At 37.8% G+C, this 26,019-nt stretch overlaps 1 protein-coding gene across 1 annotated transcript in view; it reads right to left on the bottom strand.

The window, feature by feature from the left end:
* MTMR7 (myotubularin related protein 7) overlaps positions 1-26,019 on the bottom strand; it is a gene marked incomplete at both ends in the record, with an annotated part of 39,821 nt that overhangs the window by 13,359 nt on the left and 443 nt on the right. The window contains 5 exons of the mRNA XM_079534910.1: positions 3,623-3,757; positions 6,126-6,254; positions 7,983-8,140; positions 9,792-9,954; positions 10,723-10,845. Of these exons, the coding sequence (XP_079391036.1) occupies positions 3,623-3,757; positions 6,126-6,254; positions 7,983-8,140; positions 9,792-9,954; positions 10,723-10,845 (708 nt within the window). The remainder of the gene's footprint in view (positions 1-3,622; positions 3,758-6,125; positions 6,255-7,982; positions 8,141-9,791; positions 9,955-10,722; positions 10,846-26,019) is intronic.

The raw sequence follows: 26,019 nt of genomic DNA, 5'->3' as shown, positions 1-26,019 counted from the left end.
AGAAGGTGGCAGTGTCTAATCTGTCATGCTACAGTTCCATGGCATACACTGTGGTGTTTCCCAGAACAGACCAGATCACCCAAAAGTTGATCCAGGTTCCTTTTCTGAAGCCTAGATTAATTTAGAAAGACAAGTTTAATTTAGAAAGACAAGTTTTCCCAAGATTACAGTGTCTTGCCTCCAGGTGAGAACACCACAAAAGACAAAATCACCACAAATATCTTCATCTGCAATGCAGCACTATCAAATATTTTGCTTATGCTTCAGAAAAACAAACAAAACAAACAAACAAAAAAAATTGAAATGGAAGCTGGATTTTTAATAAATGATGTAGAGCCTCTGAACTTCACAATAAATGTCAAGGTACCAGGAGTAACGAAATTGTCAGCTTTACAAGGCCATCAAGTCTCTAAGCACGAGTAAAAAATTCTGTTCAAAAAAATATCTAATTTAAAATTTAGTGAACATTGCAAATCCATACTGAAAGGCACCAACAAAGCTTTTGGAGACACATGGGAGGTATCACTTAGATTAAAAAAAAAAAAAAAAAAAAAGACTGGCCAATGTTTACAAAAAATCAAAAGGAAAGGTCTTGTGTATTGTCTACAGGTAAGTGAATAGGCAGATGACTCCTTTTCCAGTCTGTTTCCTAATATAGAGGGATGTAAAAAGTGAAATCGGGTTTACTCTCATTTCTTTCATCTTAGCATTTTCTAAGACATCCATTTCCTTGAATAGAACAGTAGAACTTAGCAATAGGAATAGTTACCTTTGTGGAGGAACAGTAGGAACTGAAACACAGAATGAACATAAACATAACACAGAAGAAACTATAAAAATAGAAAACTAGTAAAAAAAAAAAAAAAAGACAGCATTTTCCATTTACTTAACTCTTGTGTAAAATTTCTTTTAGCTTGTAGCTGCCAATAAAGGAAAAATAGAAGGAAAAAAATAACCATAAAATTCTAGTCCACCTGCTGCTTGTTTGCTGATCTTTTTGACTGTCAACTAACAATTTAAAAAACCAAACACAAATAAATATTGCTTGTGAACAGCCATTTAAGGAGAGAATCCTCAGTGTGACTTGCTAGAAAGATTACAATTATCTGTTGACTCCCAGTCTTTCTGTTTTGAAGCAGTCACCAGTGCTCTAATATCAGCAGCATGAAATCTCTCTCCTGACAAAAGCATATAGCTTCAGAAGGAAAGATCTGTAAGCATGAATAAGACACCGTGAAATCCAGAAGCTCTAGCTGAAACATGCCTAGTGCTTAACTGACCTAATCCTTAGCAGTGCACATGCTATAAACTGTCTCTCCTCCAGCAGAGCAATTGTATCACACAAATCATTCATTAGAAGAAATCTGAAATAGACATTTTAAAAGTAAATAAATATAAGGTCAAATTTGCAAGGCTTTCAGGTACTCATTTTAAATATTGTCAGTTGCCAAACTTTGCAGCTGCCACAATATTTACTAACAATTTTTCCCCATCACCTATCCAAATTCCATCTGTTGCTTCTAAAGCAGTTGTCATTCTCTAAGTTGTGCCTGTCCCTGCTTAATTTGTGTGAATATGAAAATATAACCTCTAAGGGGAACAGAATTCACTTGTCAGATTTCTTGGCCTCTTCTTTAGCGTGGAGGGTAATAAAATTCTAAGAAGATTAATAGAACTAATTTGTTTCACTTGTAAGTTTAAAATTAACTTCTGTAAACACACAGAAGAAGAAAATGAAGATGGTATCCAAAGTAAAATCTATGTGCTAGTCATCCTGGCCTAGTTAAATGAATATCATTAATAGCCAAGTCACAAAGTATTTCTTAATAAATCCCATCAGTGAGTGACCTACTTGATGAGAGAGGAGTACCAAAGCTGGAGAATTAGAGAATGTCTTGGGTTGGAAGGGACCTCAAGGATCATCAGGCTCCAACCCCCCTGCCACAGGCAGGGCCACCAATCTCTCCATTTAATACTAGACCAGGCTGCTCAGGGCCCCATCCTACCTGGCCTTGAACACCTCCAGGGATAGGGCATCCACCACCTCTCCAGGCAGCCTGTTCCAGCACCGTAGCACTCTCTGTGTAAAAAACTTCCCCACAATATCCAACCTAAATCTCCCCTCCCTCAACTTAAAACCATTTCCCCTTGTCCTGCCATTATCTAACCTTGTAAAAAGTTGACTCTCCTTCTGTTTGTAGGCTCCCTCCTTTAGGTACTGGAAGGCTGCAATGAGGTCACCCCACAGCCTTCTCTTCTCCAGGCTGAACAAGCCTAGCTCCCTCAGCCTGTCTTCTCAGGGGAGTGCACCAGCCCTTTGATAATCTTTGTGGCCTTCCTCTGAACTCTTTCCAACAGCTCCCTGGTCTTTCTTGTATTGGGGGTCCCAGACCTGGACGTGATATTCCAGATGGGGCCTCACGAGGGCAGAGAAGAGAGGGACAATCACCTCCCTGTCCCTGCTGGCCACCCCTCTTCTGATGGAGCCCAGGATACCACTTGCTTCCCAAGTTGCAAGAGCACGCTCCTGGCTCATGTTAAGTTTTTCATCCACGAGGACCCCCAGGTCCTTCTCTGCAGGGCTATTCTCAGGATTTCTCCTGCCAGTCTGTATGTATGCCTGGGATTTCGCACTGGAATCAATATTATGTTGTTCTACGTGCAATAATGGTTACAACTGTTCAGCATGCATTATTTAGGTATCCAGGTCTGCATTTCCTACCCAAACCTGTTCTGAACACAGTGGTACTAATCCTTCTCTAGTGCTCACAACAACTGCAATTTCTGCAGAACTACCAGTAAGAAGGTATCGCTCTGATCTTCCCAATTAAAAAAAAAAAAAAAAAAAAAGTAGTATCTGCAGGTCAAACTGTCTTCCAAATTACAAAGTGAAATGAGATACCCCTGACTTTATTTCCTTCCCCCATCTATAGCTCATCTCGTATCTACTAGGGATTAGTTAGAGACGTCCTCCTTCACATGCTTTGTTAGGTTCAGCAGGGAAGAGTGTGTACTCCTGCTCCCACCTCCAGCCACCGAATCTTTCCTGGTCCTCATCACCCTGAGCTGTTTGCCAAAGTTGTGTACAAGTTGTATTACCTTCCAAACTCTTCTTGATCATTATTGTGTTTCCATGTTTCTGCACAGCATAATTCCTCTAAAGTTTTAGTCTTAGCCAAATATTTTAGTCAATTACAGACTGAGATAACTCAATAACATATTTCAGATTATCTTCCTAAAATACAAAACTGTTATTACAAACACAATATTCTAACTGGAATTATATTTCACTAGCCTCATTATTAACACTGTTAACTCTTGTGTGTGTGAAAATAGCCTTTTATCAAATAATCTAACAGTTATTGCTCCAAGTTATTATTTCTTTTTCTGTATCTTAACATTTTGATAAGAACTAAAAAAAGAGAAAGACACAGCATAAACAATAGAACTCTTGAGAGAAAAACAGAAGCAAGATTTCTAGTTAAAACATGCCTGATAAATCCTGATTTAACATGTGGAGTTACACAGGTGCAACTGTGCCAGACGTTTGTGCTAGGAATCTTCTCAAGCACATCCAGCTCAAATTCAGTCTTGCTATAGGCAAGAAAGGTAATACACTTACTTTAGGCCGAGTGTCAACAACGTATATAAAATCACTTCCTGGGTTTGCTTTTCTGATGGCCTGAAGCATCTGTTCATCTTCAAGGCATCTTGCACTAAAGCCAGATAAAGGCTGGCTGCTCCTACATATCGAGGCCTGCAGAAAAACAAACAAGAAGTCAGTAAACTTATTAAGCAGAAATCAATTAGCAACCCAAAACATTTACTGAAGAAGCTCATTAGATGTTTACCATAGAATTATAGTTATGTGGGAATGGTAAAAAGAATTACATTCTTTTTAGAAAGTCAAGAAAATATTAAGGCAATAAAGCCCCACTGCCTAGGTCTTGAATAAAAGTTTTAGAGCTATTTCAAATATATTATTTCCCTCATGTGGATTATCTCCTAAAGACAATCTGTAGAGAATAATGAGTATAGCAGTGCAATCACAAGAACACTGACATAACAACTTAAGAAATGGATCCTTCTGCACTGTCACTCACACTTCAGTTATGATACTAATTACATCCAGCTTACAACAATACACTCTCTACTGAGCACTTTGAGATACAAGTCCAGGAAACAAAAATGTGTACATACTGTGCAGCCAGATCACTGATGTACTGTATTTTTAGCACTGCCTCTGGAAAAAGATTTCACTGCACAGGAAGTGAGTCAGGCAGCCTGAGTGTTGGAGCAAATTTATTAATCAGTGCTATTGAAAAAGTCAAGAGAGATTCTCCCCAGACACATCAGAATCAGGCTTCCAGATGAAACCTGGAAAGAAGGAACTGAACGTGGAGCAAGGAGATCATATTTCCCAGTTTCTGCTAGCCTGTGAGCAGCCGGAGCCATATGGGCACAGGGCTGATGTAGGCACTTTCTATGCACTGAACATGAGTACGAAGAGAATCTGCATGCTGAAGGTCATAACCCTTGCAGGCTGCCCAACAGATTATTTATTACCGTGAGAAGGAACATGCTCACTTTCAGCCTAGCTTTTAACTATCAGTACTTAGTAAATGGGATCTTTAATATATGAAACTGTGGGAGCTTGCTTAGATGTCAGTAATAGATTCTGCCATCAAATTATTAGTTATCTACTGCTGATCAATGCATATCCCAGTGATTTAATACATGCTAACACCTTCTTTGAATGATGAAATTTGTACATAAGGCTATTCACAACCTCTCATTTTAATTGAAAGAAGACATTTCTCTCTCAGTCATGAGGTATCATACTTGAGGTAGATACACACCTTAAGATTAAGACTAAAATTAGAGTTGCAGACTAAGGTTAAGGTTCAGGAAACTTGGGGCTAGAGCTCATTACATTACAGCACTGCCTGTGCTCAACAAACTAAGATATGTGCTGGCACCAGAAGGAGAGAATAGCTTGTCTGTCAGGTTAAACTCACATATAGCCCAAGCTCATGAAACAGCTGCACTGCCAATAGTGCAGAACCACGAAGATAAATTGGCCTAATGATCCATTAGATATCTCAGAAATCATTACAAATGATCTCCATGAAGAACTTAACCCAAGCCAATTGTTTATGAAGAGCACATACATCTAGAAAAATTTCTTAGGGTGTATTTAAGAGTACGGCAAAAGATCAGGTTGCTTTCAACTGCCCTGGCTAAAAAGATACTTTCAGACTTTGATCTCAGCATAACCACAAAGATCCTGTGAGACACAGAGTGGTGTCACAACATCATTTGAATCTGTGAATAACCAAAATGTTATGTGACCTTTCCAGATATGCAAGATGGAATGAGCGGCACCCATCCCGCTTCCCAACCTGCTGTTACTGGAGTTATTCAATGTCTACCATCACAAAACTTACCCTACTCTTGCCCATTCTTCTATTACCTGGAAACTTATGCCAACATCCAAACTCACATGGAGGTACTCCAACATTCCTTACCTTTTAAGATCAAGGAACGAATACAATATTTCAGACCCCAGTGGCCTGAATATGAATCCTAACCTTAACCTGAACTCAGCCACAAATGGAATAATCATCTAGGCTGAAACTGTAGAACTTACCCAAGCTGGACCACTATACGCCAGAACTTAGTTGATCCCTTAGACTTCTTTCACTAATATCTGGAAACGTCCAAGTTTTGAATGCTGTGTATCTGTATTTGGACTTAGGTGATTATGCAAAGTGATTAATTTTGAAAATTTTGTTCTTAATTAAATATAAAAGGCAATGTACTATTTATGTGTAGACTGTATTAATTATTTAAATCTTCATATCCTCCTATTTTGTAATCAAATTCTTAGATCTTTGCTGAAGAAGAACTCTGCTGAAATAGTCAGCAGGAGTCAAAAATACGTTTCATCCTACCCTTCTGAAGCTTAAACTTAGGACAGGCATCACCATAAAGAAAAGACTACCCAAACCACCTTCTAAATTTTTTTTTTTAAAGCAAACGCTGACTTCTCACAGAAGCTTATTAGAAAAATTACAAAAGCCAGGTTAAACTTTGCACATTGGAAACTACAAACTCACACTTACATTATTATCCTTGCAGAAGTAGGAAAGAGCTGGAAAACGCCTTCGGCTCCGAAATTTAGAGCTCCCCACTATGATGTGTGCAGTTGCAGACTTTGGTACATACACTTCTGTAGGATAGGAGTCACAGACCTGTGAAAGTAAACTCCAGTTACTTAGTCTACTAAATACAACTAATGTTAGCCAGCTCTACTCTACTGAAAAAAAAAAAAATAGAGAGGAATTTTAATCTCAGAGAATATTTCATTGCACAACAACTGTACATATCACCTGCTGTATAGGAACTGTTGATCACAGCCTGTACCTCTGATTGACCACCTGAGCAAGCAATAAGTCAGCCACAGGAGCATAGGTGAAGGCAATTCACTTGTGCTACCAGAAGGGGTGGAGCCTGGTTCCACCTCTCCTAGATCCCATTTAAGTGCTGACTGCACTTAATGACTTCCAGTGAGGAAGGATCTCCTTCTGGAGTTTACTGTAAGCCTATGATACTGGTAAGCATTTCCATTTATTTTGATTATTTTTCTATCACAATATTCTTACTAAGCCTAACCTCTGTATGCCTGCATTTCTCAAAACGGTCTTTTAAAGTTGGAAAGTGTTGATTATACTTTGCAAACAGCAAAATTGAAGCAGAAAGGTTGAAGGGCTGTATTTCCAGGTACTAATTCATGTCTTACTGAGAATATACATTCAGATCAGAAAGAATCTTTAGTATATACAGCATGGTTGTATTTACAACTGCTGCTTTCTCCAGAGCAGAACTTGGATATGAGAAAGGAAAGGGGTGAAGTTCTCAAATATGAGAGAGGACTACAGAGCCAAAATTTCCACAGTTAATATAGAGTATGAAACATTTAAAAAAAAAAAAAAAAAAAAAAAAAAAAAAAAAAAAAAGCTTTTGAGAAAATGAATCCATTTCTATGAAATGACAATATTTAAAAGGCAAGCAGTCCAGCCAATTCCTCCCTTCTGACAGGAACCCAATGATCAGATTAAAAAAACAAACAAACAAAAAAAAACTTGCAGGAACTGGCAGGAGATGCAAAAGGAGAGGCTTATGTTTAAAGATGCTGCTGCGGTGAATTGGTTTCTATTTGTGATGTCACTTCTCCTACGCTTTATCATGGGAGAGGTTAAATATTTTTTTTCTGCTTATATTAAAAAAAAAAAAAAAAAAAAAAAAAAAAGGAAATCCTGACCGTGCACTCAACCTTCTTGAGAGCTTCACAGGCCTTGCTTAATATAAAGACACTAAAAGCAATAGAGTAAATTGAGTGTATGGGCCAACTTCTTTCAAAACATATTTTGGTTATTATTTCTCACAATTAACATTCTGTGAACTTCAATTGTACAGTACTGAACTAGGCAGGACAGACTGAACTGGGAAGAGATAAAGCCTGTCAGTTGACTATGGAAAACACTTAACAGTTAAACATAGAGGCTTCAAAGGATTGTGAGGGTAGCCACTGACAAAAAATCATGGTTAAATTCACTATTTCAAGGTGCTGGGTTTTTTTTTTTTTTTGTTAATGTCTGTGCAGTAATCTTACTTAACTCTACGTATAAGAAAAAAGCTCACTTAGACACTTAGGTATGAAATGCTAACAATATTACTAATAGCCAAATACTAACATTTAAAACTTACTGTGGACAAGTTACACATACATTAAATGAAGATGCATCCTTTTTCCTGCTATTTGTATGCATTTTAATGTGGAAAATGGGGAAGAGCTGTACCATACTACACATGTGTACAGCACTGAGTACACAAGAGTTTTGCATCTGAGCACTAAGAAACTCACAGCCAGACTGCTGATCCACTCTAAGGGTCCCATGACATTAAAAAAAATAACTCACTCCATAGTCTCTGTTTACATCACTAATCTGCCAGTAGCTGTTTGGAATGCCCATCCGGTTATATTCTTCATTGAGGTCCACAAGCTTCCAGCCTTTCTCTCGTTCTTCTTTATCTAATTTTGGATTGAATGAGAAGCAATACAACTCTTCATATTTCACTGAAACAAACAAAAAAACAAACAGCAAAACAATAAGGTATCTCAGATTTCTGATCAAGAAGACACATCCAAAAACAAAATCTGACACTGCCCCTAATGTGGTTTCCCTTAAAACTAACACGAATTGCTTCTTGAAATCTCACATCCTATCTTGAAGCTATTGTCAAACATACTTTGAAAGTACTGTGCTTTTTTTTGTTATTGTTTGAATAAATATATGTGCTGTATTAATATTCAAAGTAGTCTGTTTTACTGGACATCTTATCTACCTATGCACCACGATCTTCCAAAACTAACAAGCTCAAAAGTCTTTGTGCTGAAATAGAAGTTTCCAACAGGTTCAATGAAATTTTAATTCTATGGACTGTAAAACTCTGTTCTTCCTTTATTAGCAAAGGCATTTGAGATACAGCTGTTGTAATAAGCATAAAAATAGCATGTGTTAAATCAATCATTTCATCACGACCATAAAACCACTTCAGTAGCTATGCCACCTGTCACCTTCAGTCCAGAACTATATGGTAAAATTTGCTAGTACTGAAGTTCTTAACTTTTCATTTTCAGGATACCTGTATTTATACTAATGAGTGATTTAATTATGGTGGCAAATGGCAGCCAGACACCATTGCCACTAAATGCCACCTGTCAGCAAAGGTCTTACTGCTGCTGAAGACACTGTGACAAGGGTATGTTTTACTCTGATGCTTTAAGCTTCCTCAAAACTAGGATAATTTACCTGGTTGTTTCTGAGTTTCTCTGATTATTTAATCCTGCATAGCATAACAAGTCACATCAGCTGCAGTTGCATATTACTACTACTACTCTAATTATAGATGTCACTGTATAAGTTCAGTTGCAATGCTGGCTGACTGCTATTCTTCCCACTCTGCACAGTAGATAAAACTAGTGTTCTCCCAGCAAGATAAAAAATTAAAGCCAGTTGCCAGTTATTTCAGTTTCATACAGACTGTGGCAAATATTTCTTTAGCTATCACTTAAAACAGGTAAGGCTGTTGGTTCCTAGAAGAGCAACTATGTCACAGAGGATCAAATATTGGATTTCACTGAAAAGAGGAAAGGTTTCAAAGGGACCCTGATCAAATTTAAGAAATTCAAACAGAGCACATTCTAAATCTAGATAACAGTAGGCTAAAATACAGGCAGTCCAGTGGACTAGATCAAGTACTTGCTGCAATACATTTCATTGATTTTTAACAAGTTTATGCACAGCACAGAAGGGAGAATTCAGATCTTGATGTGGCCACTAAAGATATCATAAAACTTCACAGAAGGAATATGAAATTTCACTAAATTTAGAGACTTGTTAGTATTTTCCTAAATTCACGCTTACACAAGGCAGCAGTTACTAATAAAATAGCATTATGATATATTTTACAGTCAGTGATCCCCTAGAGTATCACTTTAAATGAAAGTTTGTGTCAAACATTACGGAATAAACCATTTATTAGAGCATGCATTCTCCACTGCTCCAGAGTGCTCTGTGCTCAGAAACCTCTCCTTCATCATAATGCATCTGTAATGAAATCTTCTCTCTTAAACCGAAAAGAAGAAAGATGCACAGCTACACTTCACCCATTACAATATCCTTCAAGAGGAGGATTCACTTTCGTGTCATGTTTCTTTCCCATACCTGGCCGTGCCAGACGTATTAGAGAGATGTAGACATCATGGCAGTCTCGCTCCTGAGGGATGACCAGCTGGATAACCTGGAAGTTCTTGCAGCGGATCAGCAATGGGCAACCTGTGGCAGTTGTGGCCTGCTTCTCAATAGAGGAAATTTGGCTGTGAAGAACCTGGAAGGAAATTGAAAACGGTTATGTTAAGTGATTCAAGTCTGCAGGGAGAAAAACAGTTGCTTGTAAAGATCTGCCAGGACACAGGAGATTGCACTGCTGTTTCAGAAAATCCTCACACACGTCTTCTTGCAGTTTTGTTCCTATCTCCAGCATCAGGCTCCAGAAATACCAGATACATGACCTACAGACAATGAAGCACCTCTGGAATGTTTCAGCTGCTCAGACATTAGCCTAGTCATGCTGTCCAAAGCCTTCCGTTTGATTTTTTTTTTTTTTTTTTTTTTAATGTATGCTAACAGTCATCAGAAAAAAGAGCTCTTTTGTCTATCTGTACAGTGAAAAGATGAACCAGCATCAGTTATAAAAAAAATAACTAAAGTCTCTTGGCTAAAGTGTTGGTCCAGGCTAACTGACAGAATGGAATCACAAGGAGAGAGACAAGCTGACTAAGCCCAAGCAGTAATTCACTCTCTAAACAGCTGAACTTGACAGCAGTAGTTCCTTGAAGAATCACAGCCAGTATTCATACAGTAAATACCTTTGCGGTACCAGTACCCTGTGTTACAATATCTGGAACCCACAGAAATTTTTTTAAAAAATCATCAAGCTGCAAATGTTTTTATTAAGCATTTCAGATACTATCCAGTAATAGAAGCATCTGTATAAACTCATCTACAGCATTTAATCTACTTGGCAAGTAATTTTCAAGTCACCATCAGTAAATTGCCAAGCACTTACAGCTAACCAAAAAAGTAAAAATCATACCCAGGTTTCTTTACGAGTTTCAGAACCATTTTCCACAAATATGACGTGAGTAGCTGTTAAGTACAGGGTTCCCACTGCAGCTTTTCTTGAAGATAAGCGATCAAGTAATCGCACATTTTCTACCTAAATAAAGAGAAGACAGATGAAAGAAAAAAAAAAAGGCTATGGCATAGCATACTGCCTTGACATTATCAACAATCATATTTTGTCCATTACAAACACTGTGTTGTCATGCTAAGATAGATGTTTACCAGCTAAACAGCACACAAATATATACAAGAGTGATCTACTTTCATAAGCAATAGAACTTAGGATTCATGGGACAGTTCAGGTTGGAACTCAGGAAGTCCTGAGTCCAATTTCCTGGTCCAAGCATGTTTGGTGCTGAGGTTAGATCAGGTTGCCTAGGACTTTGCCCAGTTGGGTCTTGAAAATCTTCACAGATGTAGTCTGCCCAACCCATCTGGGTGATCTGCTTCGTTGCCAAACTGTTCTTACAGTGAAATTAACAGAAAAGCATGCCACAAGAATCCACTCAGTGAAGGCCACTAAGATGACCAGGGGTCTGGAGCACTTCTCTAATGAGAAAAGGTTGAAGGAACTGGGATTGTCTGGCTTAGAGAAGAGAAGGCTCTGGGGAGACTTCCAATATTTGAAAGGAGCATATGAACAGGAGGAGGAATGGCTGTTTACAAGGGTGGATAATGATAAGACAAGGGGGAATGGTTTTAAACTGAGACAGGGGAAGTTTAGGTCGGATATTAGGAAGAAGTTCTCGCAGAGGGTGGTGATGCACTGGAACAGGCTGCACAAGGAGGTTGTGGATGCCCCATCCCTGGAAGAACTCAAGGCCAGGCTGGATGTGGCTCTGGGCAGCCTGGCCTGGTGGTTGGTGACTCTACATATAGCAAGGGGGTTGAAACTAGATCATCATTATTGTCCTTTACAACCCAGGCCATTCTATGACGAATCCTTTAGTGCTATGTGTAGTAGTTATATTTTTTAGCTCTGGGGTCGTGCCTACAACACTTTTCTAAGGAAATTATTTTTACATCTTGTTCAGATATATAACCTCCTCTTGAGCCAATCTTTCTTGATCCTTCCCACTAATATCAGCTGGAGGGTGGCAGACACAAGGGCATAGATGCACATCCTGGATTTTAGACTGTACTATACATATGCCACACAGAAGATGACAGAATAAACTGAAATTCTAGGAAAGTGACACAAGGGAAGTAAATTGAAACTGAGAGTCATAGGTAGTTTCTTGTTTTTGTTGCTATAGAAGCGATCTAGCTAACTCCCCCTCCCAGAAATTCCAGTGAATGCTCAAATCGTTGCTGGTTTATAAGAGAATACAGAATGGTCAAAAATAAATCAGACACTGAGTATCTCAAAATTAACAGTCAAGCTTGAACCAAATAATGTTGGAAGGCTGCCTCACTACTGAAAAAAATAAAAATAAACATACTATCTCACACTTAATATGAGAAAGCATAGCTAAAACCATCTGAATCAGAAATGGTGTGTGTGTGAGAGCATGAAAAGATGCTTTTCCCATAAGATATTCCCAGGGCCATATGAAATGACTATCAGAAAAGTATTTATGTATGAGAAAATTTGATTACATTAAGTGATTTAACTCCAAATCTAACTTAACATTCATTTTTCTCCCTCTTGTGGTACCTCTGTATCCAAACAGATGTTAGTAAAAGAGTTCAAAGAACTTCCCACTTGGTAAACCTTACCACAGCACTGTAATAGCATGGTAGGACCTGGCATCCACTCAAGCCTTTCCGTAATTATCAGTGACACAAAGAAAGCTAAAGAAAAAAAAAAAAAAAGAAAGAAAAAAAAAAGAAAAAGAATGGGGAAAAGTAAGAGGTGGAAGTGGTTGAGCATATTTCTTCAGTGGGCTTCACTCAGGCTCACAGACAAGTCTCCAGTGATAGTTCATAAAATGTTCCAGAGTTTGTCCCTGAGGGCCTACTAGGGCTGACAGCAATGGACACATCTGGAAATGTTTGCCTTCAATCACTTTCCAACTGGAATCAAAGACTTAACACCCACGGTTTTGCCTCCTTGGACAAAAAAGGATGTTCTCTCTTTGCAGCACTGCTGACAACAGGTATCTATGGCTTTTACACTGTCAATACATGCTACACACCACATTTTATAGGCATTTGATCTGATGCTACCTACTGTTTCTGACTGATTAGCTAGAAAGATAAATAAATTAGCAACATAGACAACAAATAGATTAAGAACTGCCTGAAATAATCAATAATTTGCTAACAACGGCCTTAGTGGGTTTCCTACTGCAACAATTTTAAAACCAAAATTAACTGCTTTTACTAAAAAAGCATGCCCTAGTTCAAACACAGTAAATCAAAGAATGCGGATCATCAAGACCATGCAATGTGTAGTAAATTACCCAAATGGTTTTATAATGCTGAAATCACACTGAGAATGTGATTTTCACTCAAGCAGCAACAGCACAGCTCTGTGCAGCCTGCCCACTGCTGCAAGAGAGCTTCAATACACTGCTAATCTTCTTTATGTCTTCTCTTCTTGTCTTATGTTTGAAGTACAAAAGCTGACTGTGAGTGCTGCTCCAAGAAAATGGAAGAGGGCAAAAGAAGGTTAAAGACTTCACCACTCTTGGATTGAAATGAAGGCAACTTTGCATCAATTTCCTTAAAAACAGAGTGGGGTGCAACAAAAATAAAGAAAGAAGAAAGAGATCTACAAAGTCATTTTCATTTTAATAACACAGACTCCAGATTACATTCACAGAAGCTTCCCACAGGACTTCAAAATGGGATGTAGTGCTTCACAACAATTTTTCTCTTTGTTTTTAAGTAATTCTACCAAAATTACAAAGTGAGCAGAAAGATGCCATCACCTAAGAACTGAATATTTGCAACATATTATCTAAACACATTGCGTTATTTTAAAAATAGGAATACAGATGTTCTTAAAACAAACAAATGAAAAAAAAAACAGTTTGGTAGAAAAATGCTTAAAAATTAAACAATTAGCAAAACCAAGTTTCCTTCAAGGCCAGCTATAATCTGCTTTAAACAAAAATAAAGCAGATAGAAAGCATGAATAGTCTTTTCCCAGGACCATCTACTTCAGAGGTCATGTACTGGGATAAGGAAGAATAGAAGGAACATAGCATTAACCCAAAACATTCAGTAATAAGACAAAAAGAAGATATAAAAGAGCATGGATCATACTAACCAAAGATTTAGGCAGTGCCCCAAGTCTAAGAAGAACCCTCCAAAAACAAACATCTGGACAAAATCATGTCTCTGCCATGCAGTCCAGCCAAGGAGGGCACTGCTCTAGAGGACCTGGTCTTGCACAAGGAAGTGGTCACACCAGATGCCACCCTACAAACTGAGATACTTTAGGTTGTGACACAAGAAAAGCAGACACTCACAAAGCAGGGCAGAGGCTCGGAGCTGAATTTTAAACTCTTCAAATTATATCTTCTCCCTTCTCATTAATCAGAGTTTCATAACTGATTTTCTGAACCCAGATGAGGGAGAAGTTACCATTTTCAGGAGACCAGCCATCACGGGCCTGCTGATAAAGACTCAGACTGACTCTCTCCTCCAGTTTTATCTATGGTTTATTTGATTTATTATTCTTAATTATTATGTATTATCTCACATTGCTTTTAATAAATCAGTTTTCTCCTATCTCGATCAGGTTTCTTCCTCTTCCTTCTCAACCCTTCTCCTGAGCGGAGAGAAGGGTGTTGTGTGATTAACACTTCAAACCACTACATAAGGTCATAATTTCTGATAGGCCTAATTGCATTTTAATTGCATGAATTTGTCATTCAACATTGGCACTTGCAACACCTGATAAGAGTGATCTTCACATTTTGTTAGCTGCACCATAGCGTTTTGTGACCAAGATGGCAAACAACAAACATCGTTACTGCTGAGAAGGTAAATGAGGATTTTATTTTTTTTTTTAGAACTATCAATCATAACTCCAAGTAATCTTGAGCCTTCTTGAAAGGAAGCCCTCCCGGCCATCAACACTGTCCCCCACACATTGCTGTTAACTTACATTTATCAACAATTATTTTTGTTATCAGTATCATGAGACATTGCTATGTGCCCCTACAGCAAACTTTCATTTCTCCTATGCTGTGTAATCTGACCATTATCAGTGGTATTTGCCTCCTCTGTCATCTCCTCCCCTCTCTGTATCTTTCAAAACTGTTGTCAGTAAAATATTGCAGACTCTTATGTATTTTCTTGGGTCTCTAGCAAGGAACATCCCTCACTGTAAAAATGGACTTCATTATTTGTTTCCTATTTTTTAACTAGTTATCACTGAGAGGTCCCTATGTCTTCATCCATGATGATTAAACTTCTCCAAGAGACTTTGATCTGCATTTTGTCACATGTATTCATCGTAGTCCAAAGAAATTTTAAAAATTCTGGGTTTCTCTTTTTAATCATATATTCCCATGAATCTAAAGATTTAGAATGGAAAAGCAGCTGTTTACAGTTTTCTTGGGTTGTGTCTTTTTTTTTTTTTGTCTTGACTGGGATGCGTTTAGGAAACACACCATGGTTTCTGGCTTGACAGTTTTCTACTTGACCATGGTAATTTTTCACCATTCACGGTTTACAGTTTCTTATGAAATCTCTTGTAATAACGTGTTTATTGATGACAAATCGTTTGACATGTTCTTGATAGAATAGATATAGCCCTAAATACTTTCACTACTTTGATCACTTACTAGCCTCTGTCAAGATTTTGCCTATTAAAAGACAGCTTGAAAAAGGCTTTACTACTAGATTTTTGCTGAATTGTTCTTCCAAATCTCTTTTGGTTTGCATTATTTTGTTTGTATATTTAATTCATGTTTCATTTTCTTTATTTAGGCACAACTTCAAATTGAAAGAAGACCTTTTACTTCTAAGAAGAGAAGTTATTAAAATAAGAGACATCCTCTTACTCTCTTCCCCTGCTGGTTAGCTATGCAAATCTTTTTTTTCATCCTTTAAAGCCTTTTTCTGGAAGTTGGCTTACAGTGAGTTCCCGTATTTAAACAAAATCTTCATGACTCCCGTAAACATTTCAACTTTTGGCTCTCATTCTTTCTAAAAAGTTTTCACATTTTTATGCACTTTCCTCTTTGAAGTTAAATATTTACATGTTTAACATTTCCATGGGATATTCTCCCACTTCTTTTGCTATTTCAGGAATACTCAGCAAAGTGTATTCATTAAAGTCACACAGACGTTCCAGCTATATTTTGAACCAGGTCTTTCTGTCACTGCTTAAGATCAGGTACCAGATTTATTTAGAATTACACTGTTTTCTTTTTTTCCTAATATAAGCAAATAGTCTCTGTAAAAACAATAATTTACAACACCTACAGTTTTATCCAGAGTCATATCCCCAGCAGTTATCCAACACTAATTTGGCAATGTTTCCCATTGTTACAGCATTTTCTGCATCTATGCCTTGTTTGATTTTGTCTAGGTCATCACAGGTGATGTGACAGCAAAGTTCCTTGCCTTTCCCATATGACTTGCTACTGAGAGCAGCCTGTCACATTGCTTATTATTTTTTAATCAGTTTCTTAATGTGTTTATCACATTACCATTCCCATTTATAACCAGTAAAACACTGGTCTTCACAAGTTTTTCCATGCTCAGTATTTGTACAGAAACAGACACATTTGGACCTGTTGACTATGATTTGATTTTTTTTCTTCCTGTGGTTAAGTATACCTCTTGGTAACTACTGTTTATTTCAGAATGTATATACATTTTTTTTCTATGAACAGAAATTTTATGACACATTTCAGCATCCAAAATATCAGATGTTTTCTGCATTCTAACAAGAGCTTCTCAGTTTTTCTTCAATACTTACAAGTGCAATTCCTAATTAGCACTCCTACCAGGTTTGATAAAGGGCTGCTTGTTAGACAATGCAGCTGGCCGAATTTTTAGCTGGCATTTATTCCCAATGGCTTCAATGAATACAGTAAGTACAATGAAATCCTTAAACTTTGGCTTGATAAAGATTAGCATGATTCATCAATCTGGTATAACTCACCTGCATTATATGCCAGAGTGTGATGGCAGTATGAGAAAAATAAAGCACTGTGATGGCAGTATGAGAAAAATAAAGCATGATTATTAATATCTTGCCTCACGAACCACTTCATCATATTTAACATCAATTTCAACAGGCAAGTGAACTGCTTACGTCTACCTGGATTCAAACCCAGCACTCTGATTTACTGTATGCAAGCAGCATAAAGAGCCTTCAGGAGCAGCAAGGATCTCTAAGCTTGCAGGAGCTCATTCTAAAATGCTTGCAAACCCCCAGCTGGCATACATGGATTTTATCTGAGCTCCGTTTGTGTTTCTCTGACTACTTTCCAGTTACTCAAACTTTCTGGAAAAGTAGTATACAGAAAGAAAAAAAAAGGGAAGAAAAAAAGTAAAATAACACCATCTTCAATCTTAGATTTCATTCAGCTTATCAAAGGATTCAGATGATGTGCTGTCGTCTTTATCCTCCTAATCAGGAAAAGTAAGCCAAGTCAAACACCTTAAATGATCTACTGGGAACAGGAATACGTTCATTAAAAAAAACAAAAAAAAAAAGCAAGAACAGCCTGTAAAGCTGGGAGAGCTCAAGGAGGAAAATATAAGTGCTAACCAAGCCAGACTGAGGAGTGGCATCTAAGTAAAAACATAAATAAATTATTTGAAGCTCACTTTTGCTTAATTACTGTGGTTGTCTGGACTTAAAGAAAAGACTGCCAAGAGATTTACTTCAACGATTACAACCCCTCACATGGAGGCCAAACCCTCTTTCTTTCAGTGCAACACAGACAACAGAAAAAAAAAAAGAGGAAAAAAAAAATAGAAGTTAAAGGGAACTCAAATTAAAAACAGATGGAAGGCATTTTTTAATCAGAGAATAAACATGACAAATGGCTTGCCAAGAGGTCATTCAAGAAAAAGATGTATTATTAGAAAAAAGCATGGGTCAAAGCTTTATTCAGGCACAACTTCCACCAGTTTCAATGGGACTCCCACCTAAGGAAGAACAACAAAGATATGATCCTGAAAGTGATCAGAAAAATTGCTGTGCCAAAACATTATTTCTAAAATTACCCACATATCTAATTTGTTTTCATCTGTAGTACGGATTTCTTCTTGGAAAAGCTCTGTCTGCACAGCCTATTTTTAAAAGCTTCTTGAACATGGTACCTTCATTCTTCAATTTATTTAGGCATCTCCAAACATAGGCCAACTTCATAAAATTGCAGAAGTTACTGATCCTTTCTCATACTCCATGTGGGAAAGCTCTTCCAGATAAATGCAGGATCTGCTTTTATGGGGGGCACAGACTTGAGTCTGGGGAAGACAAAGAAGCAGCAAGACAAGCAAAGCTGTCATGCAGTTTTACTTCCAGCACAGACACTCTCTGTCTGTGGACTTCCTTCCTATGTAAGAGCTAAGCCTGCAACTCCTGAGTTATATACTTCAATTTCAACTGCACATCTGGAAGGAAAATACAGATGGAAAACATATCCGGCATCTAAGAAAAAAACTGCTGTACTCCTGCCCATCACCAAGCTGGATCTGTTATTAATTCTTTCATTTCCTACCCACCAAAAAGGAGGAAAGCTGTGCAAACCCTCACGGTGAGGAGGATGCTACAAATTAAAGATAAGCAGGGAATCTCCTAGCTCAGGCCACATCCTCGGGAATTTCTTTCCTATTCAATGAGATAAAATGTACTGCTTTGCAACAAAAGTGTTAGATAAAACCTGATCAAATACACTGACATATGAGAGTACAAAAGAGTGGAGGCATTTTTGGTAGTTCAAGGGTACAGCAAGTCAAATGATGCAGTGAACTTCAGTCACTGATTCTTTGAACTTGAGTGAGTTTCCAGGTTGTGAATGGTATCTACCACCAAAATAAACTTTGATTGTGAGTTTGTTTTGGTCTGGAAAGCAAGGGAGAAAGAGGGAACTGAAGTTTGGAAGTCACAGTACATATCAGGAAGGGCCATGGGAACATTAGAGCATTACAGCAAATGCACAGGATCTGCAAGACAGATCAAGCTTCCATCATGGTCTTGAAGGCTCTGCGTGTGCCAGCTCAACAGCCGCTATTTCATAACAGTACTGCTGAAAAATTTGCTCCAGTGCCAAAGAATGGGGCCAGCTTAGGGTAGCACAGAGCCCTAGAAAGGCTCCTTCTTTCCAGCCATGACTTTGTCTTCCCTCAGGCTCCTAGCCCATGGGCTGCAGCTGTTTTCCCAGATCACCTTGCAGTGTCACACATACAAGGAGAAACCAAATCCTGGGAACTAGCGACACGGCACTGACTGACTTCAGCATTGCAGGCACGCAAAAGCTAAAGGAAGTGCAAGCCAAAAGCCTGAGCCTAATGAGAAAAAAGGAGCACAGCTGGTATGGTTTGAGGCCAAGTGGAATATTTGAGCTTTCTTCACCCTGGTTGACCTCAGCTATTCAAGTGTTTAGCATAATTCTCAAGAGTGGAAAAAATATAACATGCTAAAGATCAAATGCTAGAACTATAAAGATGTTTTTTATCCACACAGGGAAAGAATAATATTGTACTCACTGAACAAAATATATAATAATATATCTTTTTGCATAGTCCTGGAACAAGAAAAATGGAAAACAGAGCTGTCAATGAATTTTACTATTTAATGTAGTTTCTATTCTATTTCAATAAGAATCATAAAAACTGTTGTTGATCCATGTAACTTCTTTGTATTTTCATCATTGAAAAGATTTCTCAATTTGTAGCACAGAATCAGAAGGCCACATATGTCAAAAGAATCATCAAAAGCCAAAAATGTGAAAATAATTAAATTTAAATAAAGACACCTAGGGCAAACCTGACAGGAAGGGGGTAAGCAGTCAAGAAAAATTTAAGCAAGCCTAATTCATTAAATGACTGAAGTAAAGCTGAAATAATGGAAAGTAGCTGAAAAAGTTTTAAGGAATTACTTGCATATTAGCAAGACACTGAGCAAATTGCCTACCAAATAGTTTGATTAAAAATATCTGATTGTTTGTTGTGATTTATAAAACATGGAAACTAAACACCATATTACCATATGTGTATGAGTAGCAATTTTATAAAGGATGCAGTGAGCTGTAGCCTATTATCAGAGTATAGAGCACTGCAGCATGGTGTCTACACTACAATACAAAGACAGAAATTACCAAGAAAAGAAGTGAGCAACTGATGAATTTCCTAAGTCAGTAGGAATAATTAATTAATATATAAATATATATAAAATAATAATTAATACATTTTCCAAAATTGTTTAGATTTACCTCTGAAAAAAATATACAGAAAATTATTGTATATAGCAATAATGTATAGCAGGGAGGAACAATTGTGCACTGAGCAATGAAGACAAAAAATGCAAACAAAAGAATTTCTTGCAGGCACACTGTTCTGGCACCTTCAGTGCCAACTTTCGTTTTGTTTTATTTTTTTAATCAACGCTACACCTAAAACAGAGATAAAGTGCATATTGGGAATAGGCACATACATAAAACTTATGTTTCAAAAGTGAAAAAAACATCCAGAATCAAAAGGTTCTAATCCCAGAGGTAATGTAAAATAAAGAAAGCCAAGTGAAAAATAGAACTGCACGCACAAAAGCCAAAGAACTGAATCCTGAGCCTTTTAAAACCAGAGGAACACTTTCATTGCCTTAAACAACCTTTGGATCACTGTCTCCATCAGTGTTCTTGCATCAGCTCATAAATTTGGCAGCATTTTCCCATATGGATGATTCTTTTCTTCACTCTCTTCTTTTCAGTTAGCATTCTGAATTAGATATTTTGGTATTAGATCAGAAGCACTATTATCACAGAATCACAGAATCACAGAATGGCCAGGGTTGGAAGGGACATCAAGGATCATGAATCTCCAACCCCCTTGCCATATGCAGGGACACCAACCTCCCCATTTAATACTAGACCAGGCTGCCCCATCCATTCTGGCCTTGAACACCTCCAGGGACAGGGAATCCACAACCTCTCTGGGCAGCCTGTTCCAGCACCTCACCACTCTCTCTGTAAAGAATTTCCCCCTGACATCCAACCTAAATCTCCCCTCCCTCAAGTTAAAACAATTTCCCCTTCTCCTGCTGTTATCTACCCTTTCAAAGAGTTGATTTCCCTCCCCTCTGTAGGCTCCCTTTAGGTATTGAAAGGCTGCAATGAGGTCAGTCCTTTTCTTCAGATTGAACAAGCCCAGCTCCCTCAGCCTGACCTCATAGGGGAGATGCTCCAGTGCCCTGATTATCTTCATGGCTCTCCTCTGGACCCTCCCCAACAGCTTCCTGTCTTTCATGTACTGGGGGCTCCAGACCTCGACACAGCACTCCAGATGGGGCCTCAAAAGAGCAGAGAGGGACAATCACCTCCCTGTCCCTGCTGGTCACCCCTCTTCTGATGGAGCCCAGGATACCATTTGCCTTCCGAGCTGCGAGGGCACACTGCTGGTTCATGTTAAGTTTTTCATCTAACAAGACCCCCAGGTCCTTCTCCACAAGGCTGCTCTCAAGGACCGCTCTTTCCAGTCTGCATGGATGCCTGGGATTCCTCCAGCCCAAGTGCAAAACTCTGCACTTTGCTGTGTTGAACCTCATCAGGTTCACCCGGGCCCACCTTTCAAGTCTATTAAGGTCCCTCTGAATGGCATCCCTTCCTTCCACCGTGTCAACTGCACCACTCAGCTTGGTGTCATCAGCAAACTTGCTGAGGGTGCACTCGATTCCATCATCTATATCACTAATAAAGATGTTAAAGAGCACCGAGCATCCTGATCTAGAACAACAGCTCCTTCACTCACTTCACAAAGGTCAGTGTGCTCCTGCATTCACTCAATTAGATGTAACCAGTCAACACTTAATTAGTTATTATTTAAATGGTCAGTTGTCCTACAGGCTCTTACTGCTACACAGGCACAGAGTTTTCAGGTAATAAATATATGACATGTTTTAACCTATTTCACATGGAAATTTCAATAGGATGACCAGAGATTAAGAACAGACAAATGGATAAAGATAACCAAAAGTAATGTTCTGTTTCTTCAGGAGAATGTGTATTAATATATCATGGTGAGATATATGAATCAGGTTACAGAAACAAAGAAACAGTTTGAATAATGAATAAAGTATTAATGCCAAAGTTTCTGCACCTTATTTATACAACATCTTAGCTCATACACATGAAGCTCATACACATGAAGAATAAAGGGTAACTGGAGACTATGAATCTTCTCTAATTCCAGATATTCTTTTGGCTATGTGTACAGATCTTCTGCTCTTAAATCATATATCTAAAGCTAAGCATTAAAAATCTCATTCCATAAGTAGCAATGCCCCAAAGTAACCAGAACTGAATAAATAAACTTTCCCTACATAAGCAGATCAGTGAAATTTCAACTGAAACTTTTCTCAAAAGTTTTATTTGTGGTCCTCTGTAACAATCGTGTTACTTGAACACAGGATGAAGGGTATTGTCTATCGTATCCCCAGAATAACTCTGTTGGGCCAAATACATCTGCAGTACAAATACATCCTGCATAGGTGGGAAAATTCAGGAAAGAGAATGGCACAGGGGACTTTTGTGACTGAGGTGTGCTCTTCTAGGCCAAATCTGCTAAAACAGAAAGGAAATACCACTCAGTGCTAGAAATTAGTTTCGGAAAGTAAAATACTTGGTAGGATTCTTCATCATCATGAGAAATAGCAATGTATCTTACAGTTTTCCTGAGAAAGGAGTCATTGAAAAGAAATACCTCACTGTAACATCACAAAAACAAAACCACTTGAGCAACTCAAATCATCCCAAGTATTGTGTTAACAAGAGATACTCAATCAAATGAATTTCTGAGTTAATTCCACTTAAGACACCTGCTATACCAGAGATAAACACAATGCATTCTTTATTTTAAGAAGCCCATTCAATAATCTTGCTGCCAATATATGAAGGTAAATGATACGGAATAGTGGTAAATAAAATAAAGTGATTAGCCACAGTGCCCAAAGTCCCCCCATAAAATAAACACATCTTTAGAGACCTTATCTGTCTACCTGTTCATGGTTAAGCATATCTCTACAGATGTTAATAAGATATGCTTCTTGTCTGTGTGGAATTATTGTTTATTAATTTTTTTTAAATCACTGTTATAAGCAGTTCAAGTTTTGGGCTTTGGCAGTTATCCTAGACAAATCTTGCTGCTCAACCCATACTAATGGCTGACAGTGGTTTTACTCATTTTTAAAAGATTGTTGGAATTATGCATAACTTTATTTAGCTATGCGCGACAGTTAGCAACTTTTAAATACACTCAAATTACAGCCTTTATAAATAGGACGACATTTACATTGTGACATTTACACCACTGCTGCCTCTGTGTATTTGTACATGCACTCTCCATTCCACCTACAACATCATGGTAGAACAATGGCATTTAGTACATGAAAGACTGTGTTTGAGACTCAGCTGTATATTGTCCAGAAGGGCTAAGGAATACCCCTTAATAAAATAATGAAGAAAAGCAGTGTTTAGTCAAGTGGTTTCTATTTCTGCTATTAACTTGCTATTTTTGCTTACTAAGGAGAGATAATAGTTAAACTCTTCAGAACTAGAATTTAAGGTATTATGCCTTTTGGTGAAGGGCTAGGCAATGTACTATTACCAAAATTATGTAGTTATGTCAATGGCATATTGGAAGAACGGAACTGCTGAGAAGGGGAATACACACATTTTGAAAGACTCAGAACAGATTTTGGAGTGGGAAATCCCGCTGGAGGCCTGTGATGCTGTTGCAAAGTATTCAGTAAGGCTGACCCAGAGGGCAAGATATATTTAGAGTTAAAAAAAACCTTTTGACAATCAAAGATTTTTAGAGAAACTAAGTTACCATGGTACTGGAGGAAAAGTCCATTTACAAACTGAAAGCTGCTTAAAGGATAGGAAGCAGAGTAGGGCTTAGTGGCATGTCATTCAGGATGGAAGCAAGTCAGTAGTGAAGTCCTACAACTTCTGAGACTGGTTTCACTCCACTTTATCAGTGGCCTGGAGAACAGAGTAAGCAGTAAAATCCCCAAGTCTGTGGATGATAGTAAGCTTTCTTAGACAGCCAAATGCTGTATTTGTGGCACAAGAGATTCAGAAGAGCCATGTGCAGGCAAAAGAGATGCAAACAAATATATATGGTTTAACTATGAGGGGAAAAGTCATGGGAAAACCATGTCTACACAACCATGGATGGACTCAGAAATTATAGTTCCCACACAGGGAAAAGGTCTAGGGGTGACTGCTGACATTTCTCGAATTTACCAGAAACACACGGGCTATGATCAAGATTTATGATGAAGACTTGGAAAAGGTGAGAATAAACTGTTATTCCCCAAATCAGCAAAGCTAGAAGCAAGGAGCATTGAACAAAATTTCTACAGCTGTGATCTTTTGCAGCTTGATCCCACACAGGAAAAGGGTGTTAGTATGTCCAGAAAGGGCTTTGGCAAACACATGAACAAGAGGTCCATAAAGGGACATGAATCAAACAAGGGAGGGATGGACTTGACCGCAACAATACAAATATGGACACTGCAAGAGTGAAGAATGTAGCCAGGATTTCCTTCCACCGCTAGAAGACACAGAGCAGTGACCTAAATGAACTATTGGTCCAGATGACATGGAACTCCTCTCTGCTACTGTTCATTTCTTCTGCTTAAATGACAGCTATGCTATATCAGATTTATTTTCATATATGTGAACTATCAGTCACCGCTGTTTTATTGGAACTAAAATAAAAAACAATTGCTAATTATTTTGGCAACAATTGGCATTACGTTTTTATTTCCTTTTGAAAGAAAAGCTTTTACTTGGGACTAGAACTTTGTTTTAATTTTGTATTAGTAAGTTCACTAATTTTCTAAGTATGGGATTTATCTTAATTTTCAAAATGTCTGGGAATCCATTTAGACTGGCCATCTGGACAGTCACATTATTCTGAAATAAGTATCTCTACACAGAAGGCAGTTGCTTATCAAGCTTTTCACTGGATGAAATTGAATGGAGTTAGGAAATGGGATACCACAGACTAACTCTCAATACGGTGAGAATATTTCTATTTCCATTCTTAGCATTGCTGAGATTGGAAAACATTTAACGTTAAACTTCAAATTATCAGTGAAAAAAAAAAAAAGTAAAAACAAAAAACAATTAAAAATAGACAACACTGTTTTGGTGACTGATTTTCTGGTTTTGTTTTTTGTTTTTGTTTTTGAACAAGCACATCAAAGATACTATTTCTGCAAGGTAAATGTAGATACACCATGGCATCACTGTATTTCGGAGTAACTTGAGTGATGTATTTCAGCACCCACTCATATTTAATATCTTGGCTTTTCTGTATTTGTAGAAGGATTTTTTAAAGGATTTAAAGGCACCTATCCTGCCTTCTAAACTGCCTTATTCCAGGGACATAACTCCCAGAATACCTACAAATATAAGGAAATGCATGGAATAAAGAATGTACAATCACCTCCCACTCAGTAAGATTTCCAGAGCAAGTTCTGAAGTATCAGTGCTGTGCTTTCTCATAGCTGTCTTGATACTATGCATATGCAAAACCCATTTCTGCAACATTCGAAGGCACACACTTGCAGAAAAACAGAAAAGCTTCCATTGTCCATAAGAGGCTTGGGTCATTCGTTAAAAACAAGCATGAAGACTTATTTTTAAATTTAATTTTTTTTCCTTATTAATCTGCTTTCATTATTTTTCGCATCGATGCTTTCAACGTTTGGCTCACGGCCAGAAGCACCTGTTCAGGCAACTTCCACTGACCATTTCCTACCCATGGTAAGATGATTGTTAGTGTTCTGACATTCTGACATAAGAATCTGATGATTCTTAGTGTTCTGACAGTTTTTTTAAAAAAAAAAAAAAAAAAATAAAGCCACTGATAAATCATGAAATAAGAAGGAACAGATGCTATAAATACATATGTTCATTTTCATTTTAGCACCTAAAGACACAAAAATCCAAGTCAAGTAAGGAGTCTCATCTGAAATTAGCATCATCATGCTAGACACTGACAAAAACAAACAAACAAACAAACAAAAAAACCCACACAGGCACAAATCAAATACAAATAACTTTTTAACAGCTTTGGGGGATGACAGGAAACAAACAAACAAAAAAGGTAAAAAATATAT

Source organism: Tetrao urogallus (genome assembly GCF_951394365.1).
Source record: "Tetrao urogallus genome assembly, chromosome: 4".
NCBI lineage: Eukaryota > Metazoa > Chordata > Aves > Galliformes > Phasianidae > Tetrao > Tetrao urogallus.
The sequence above is the reverse complement of the archived record's forward strand: the minus strand, read 5'-3'. Positions and strand labels throughout refer to the sequence as shown.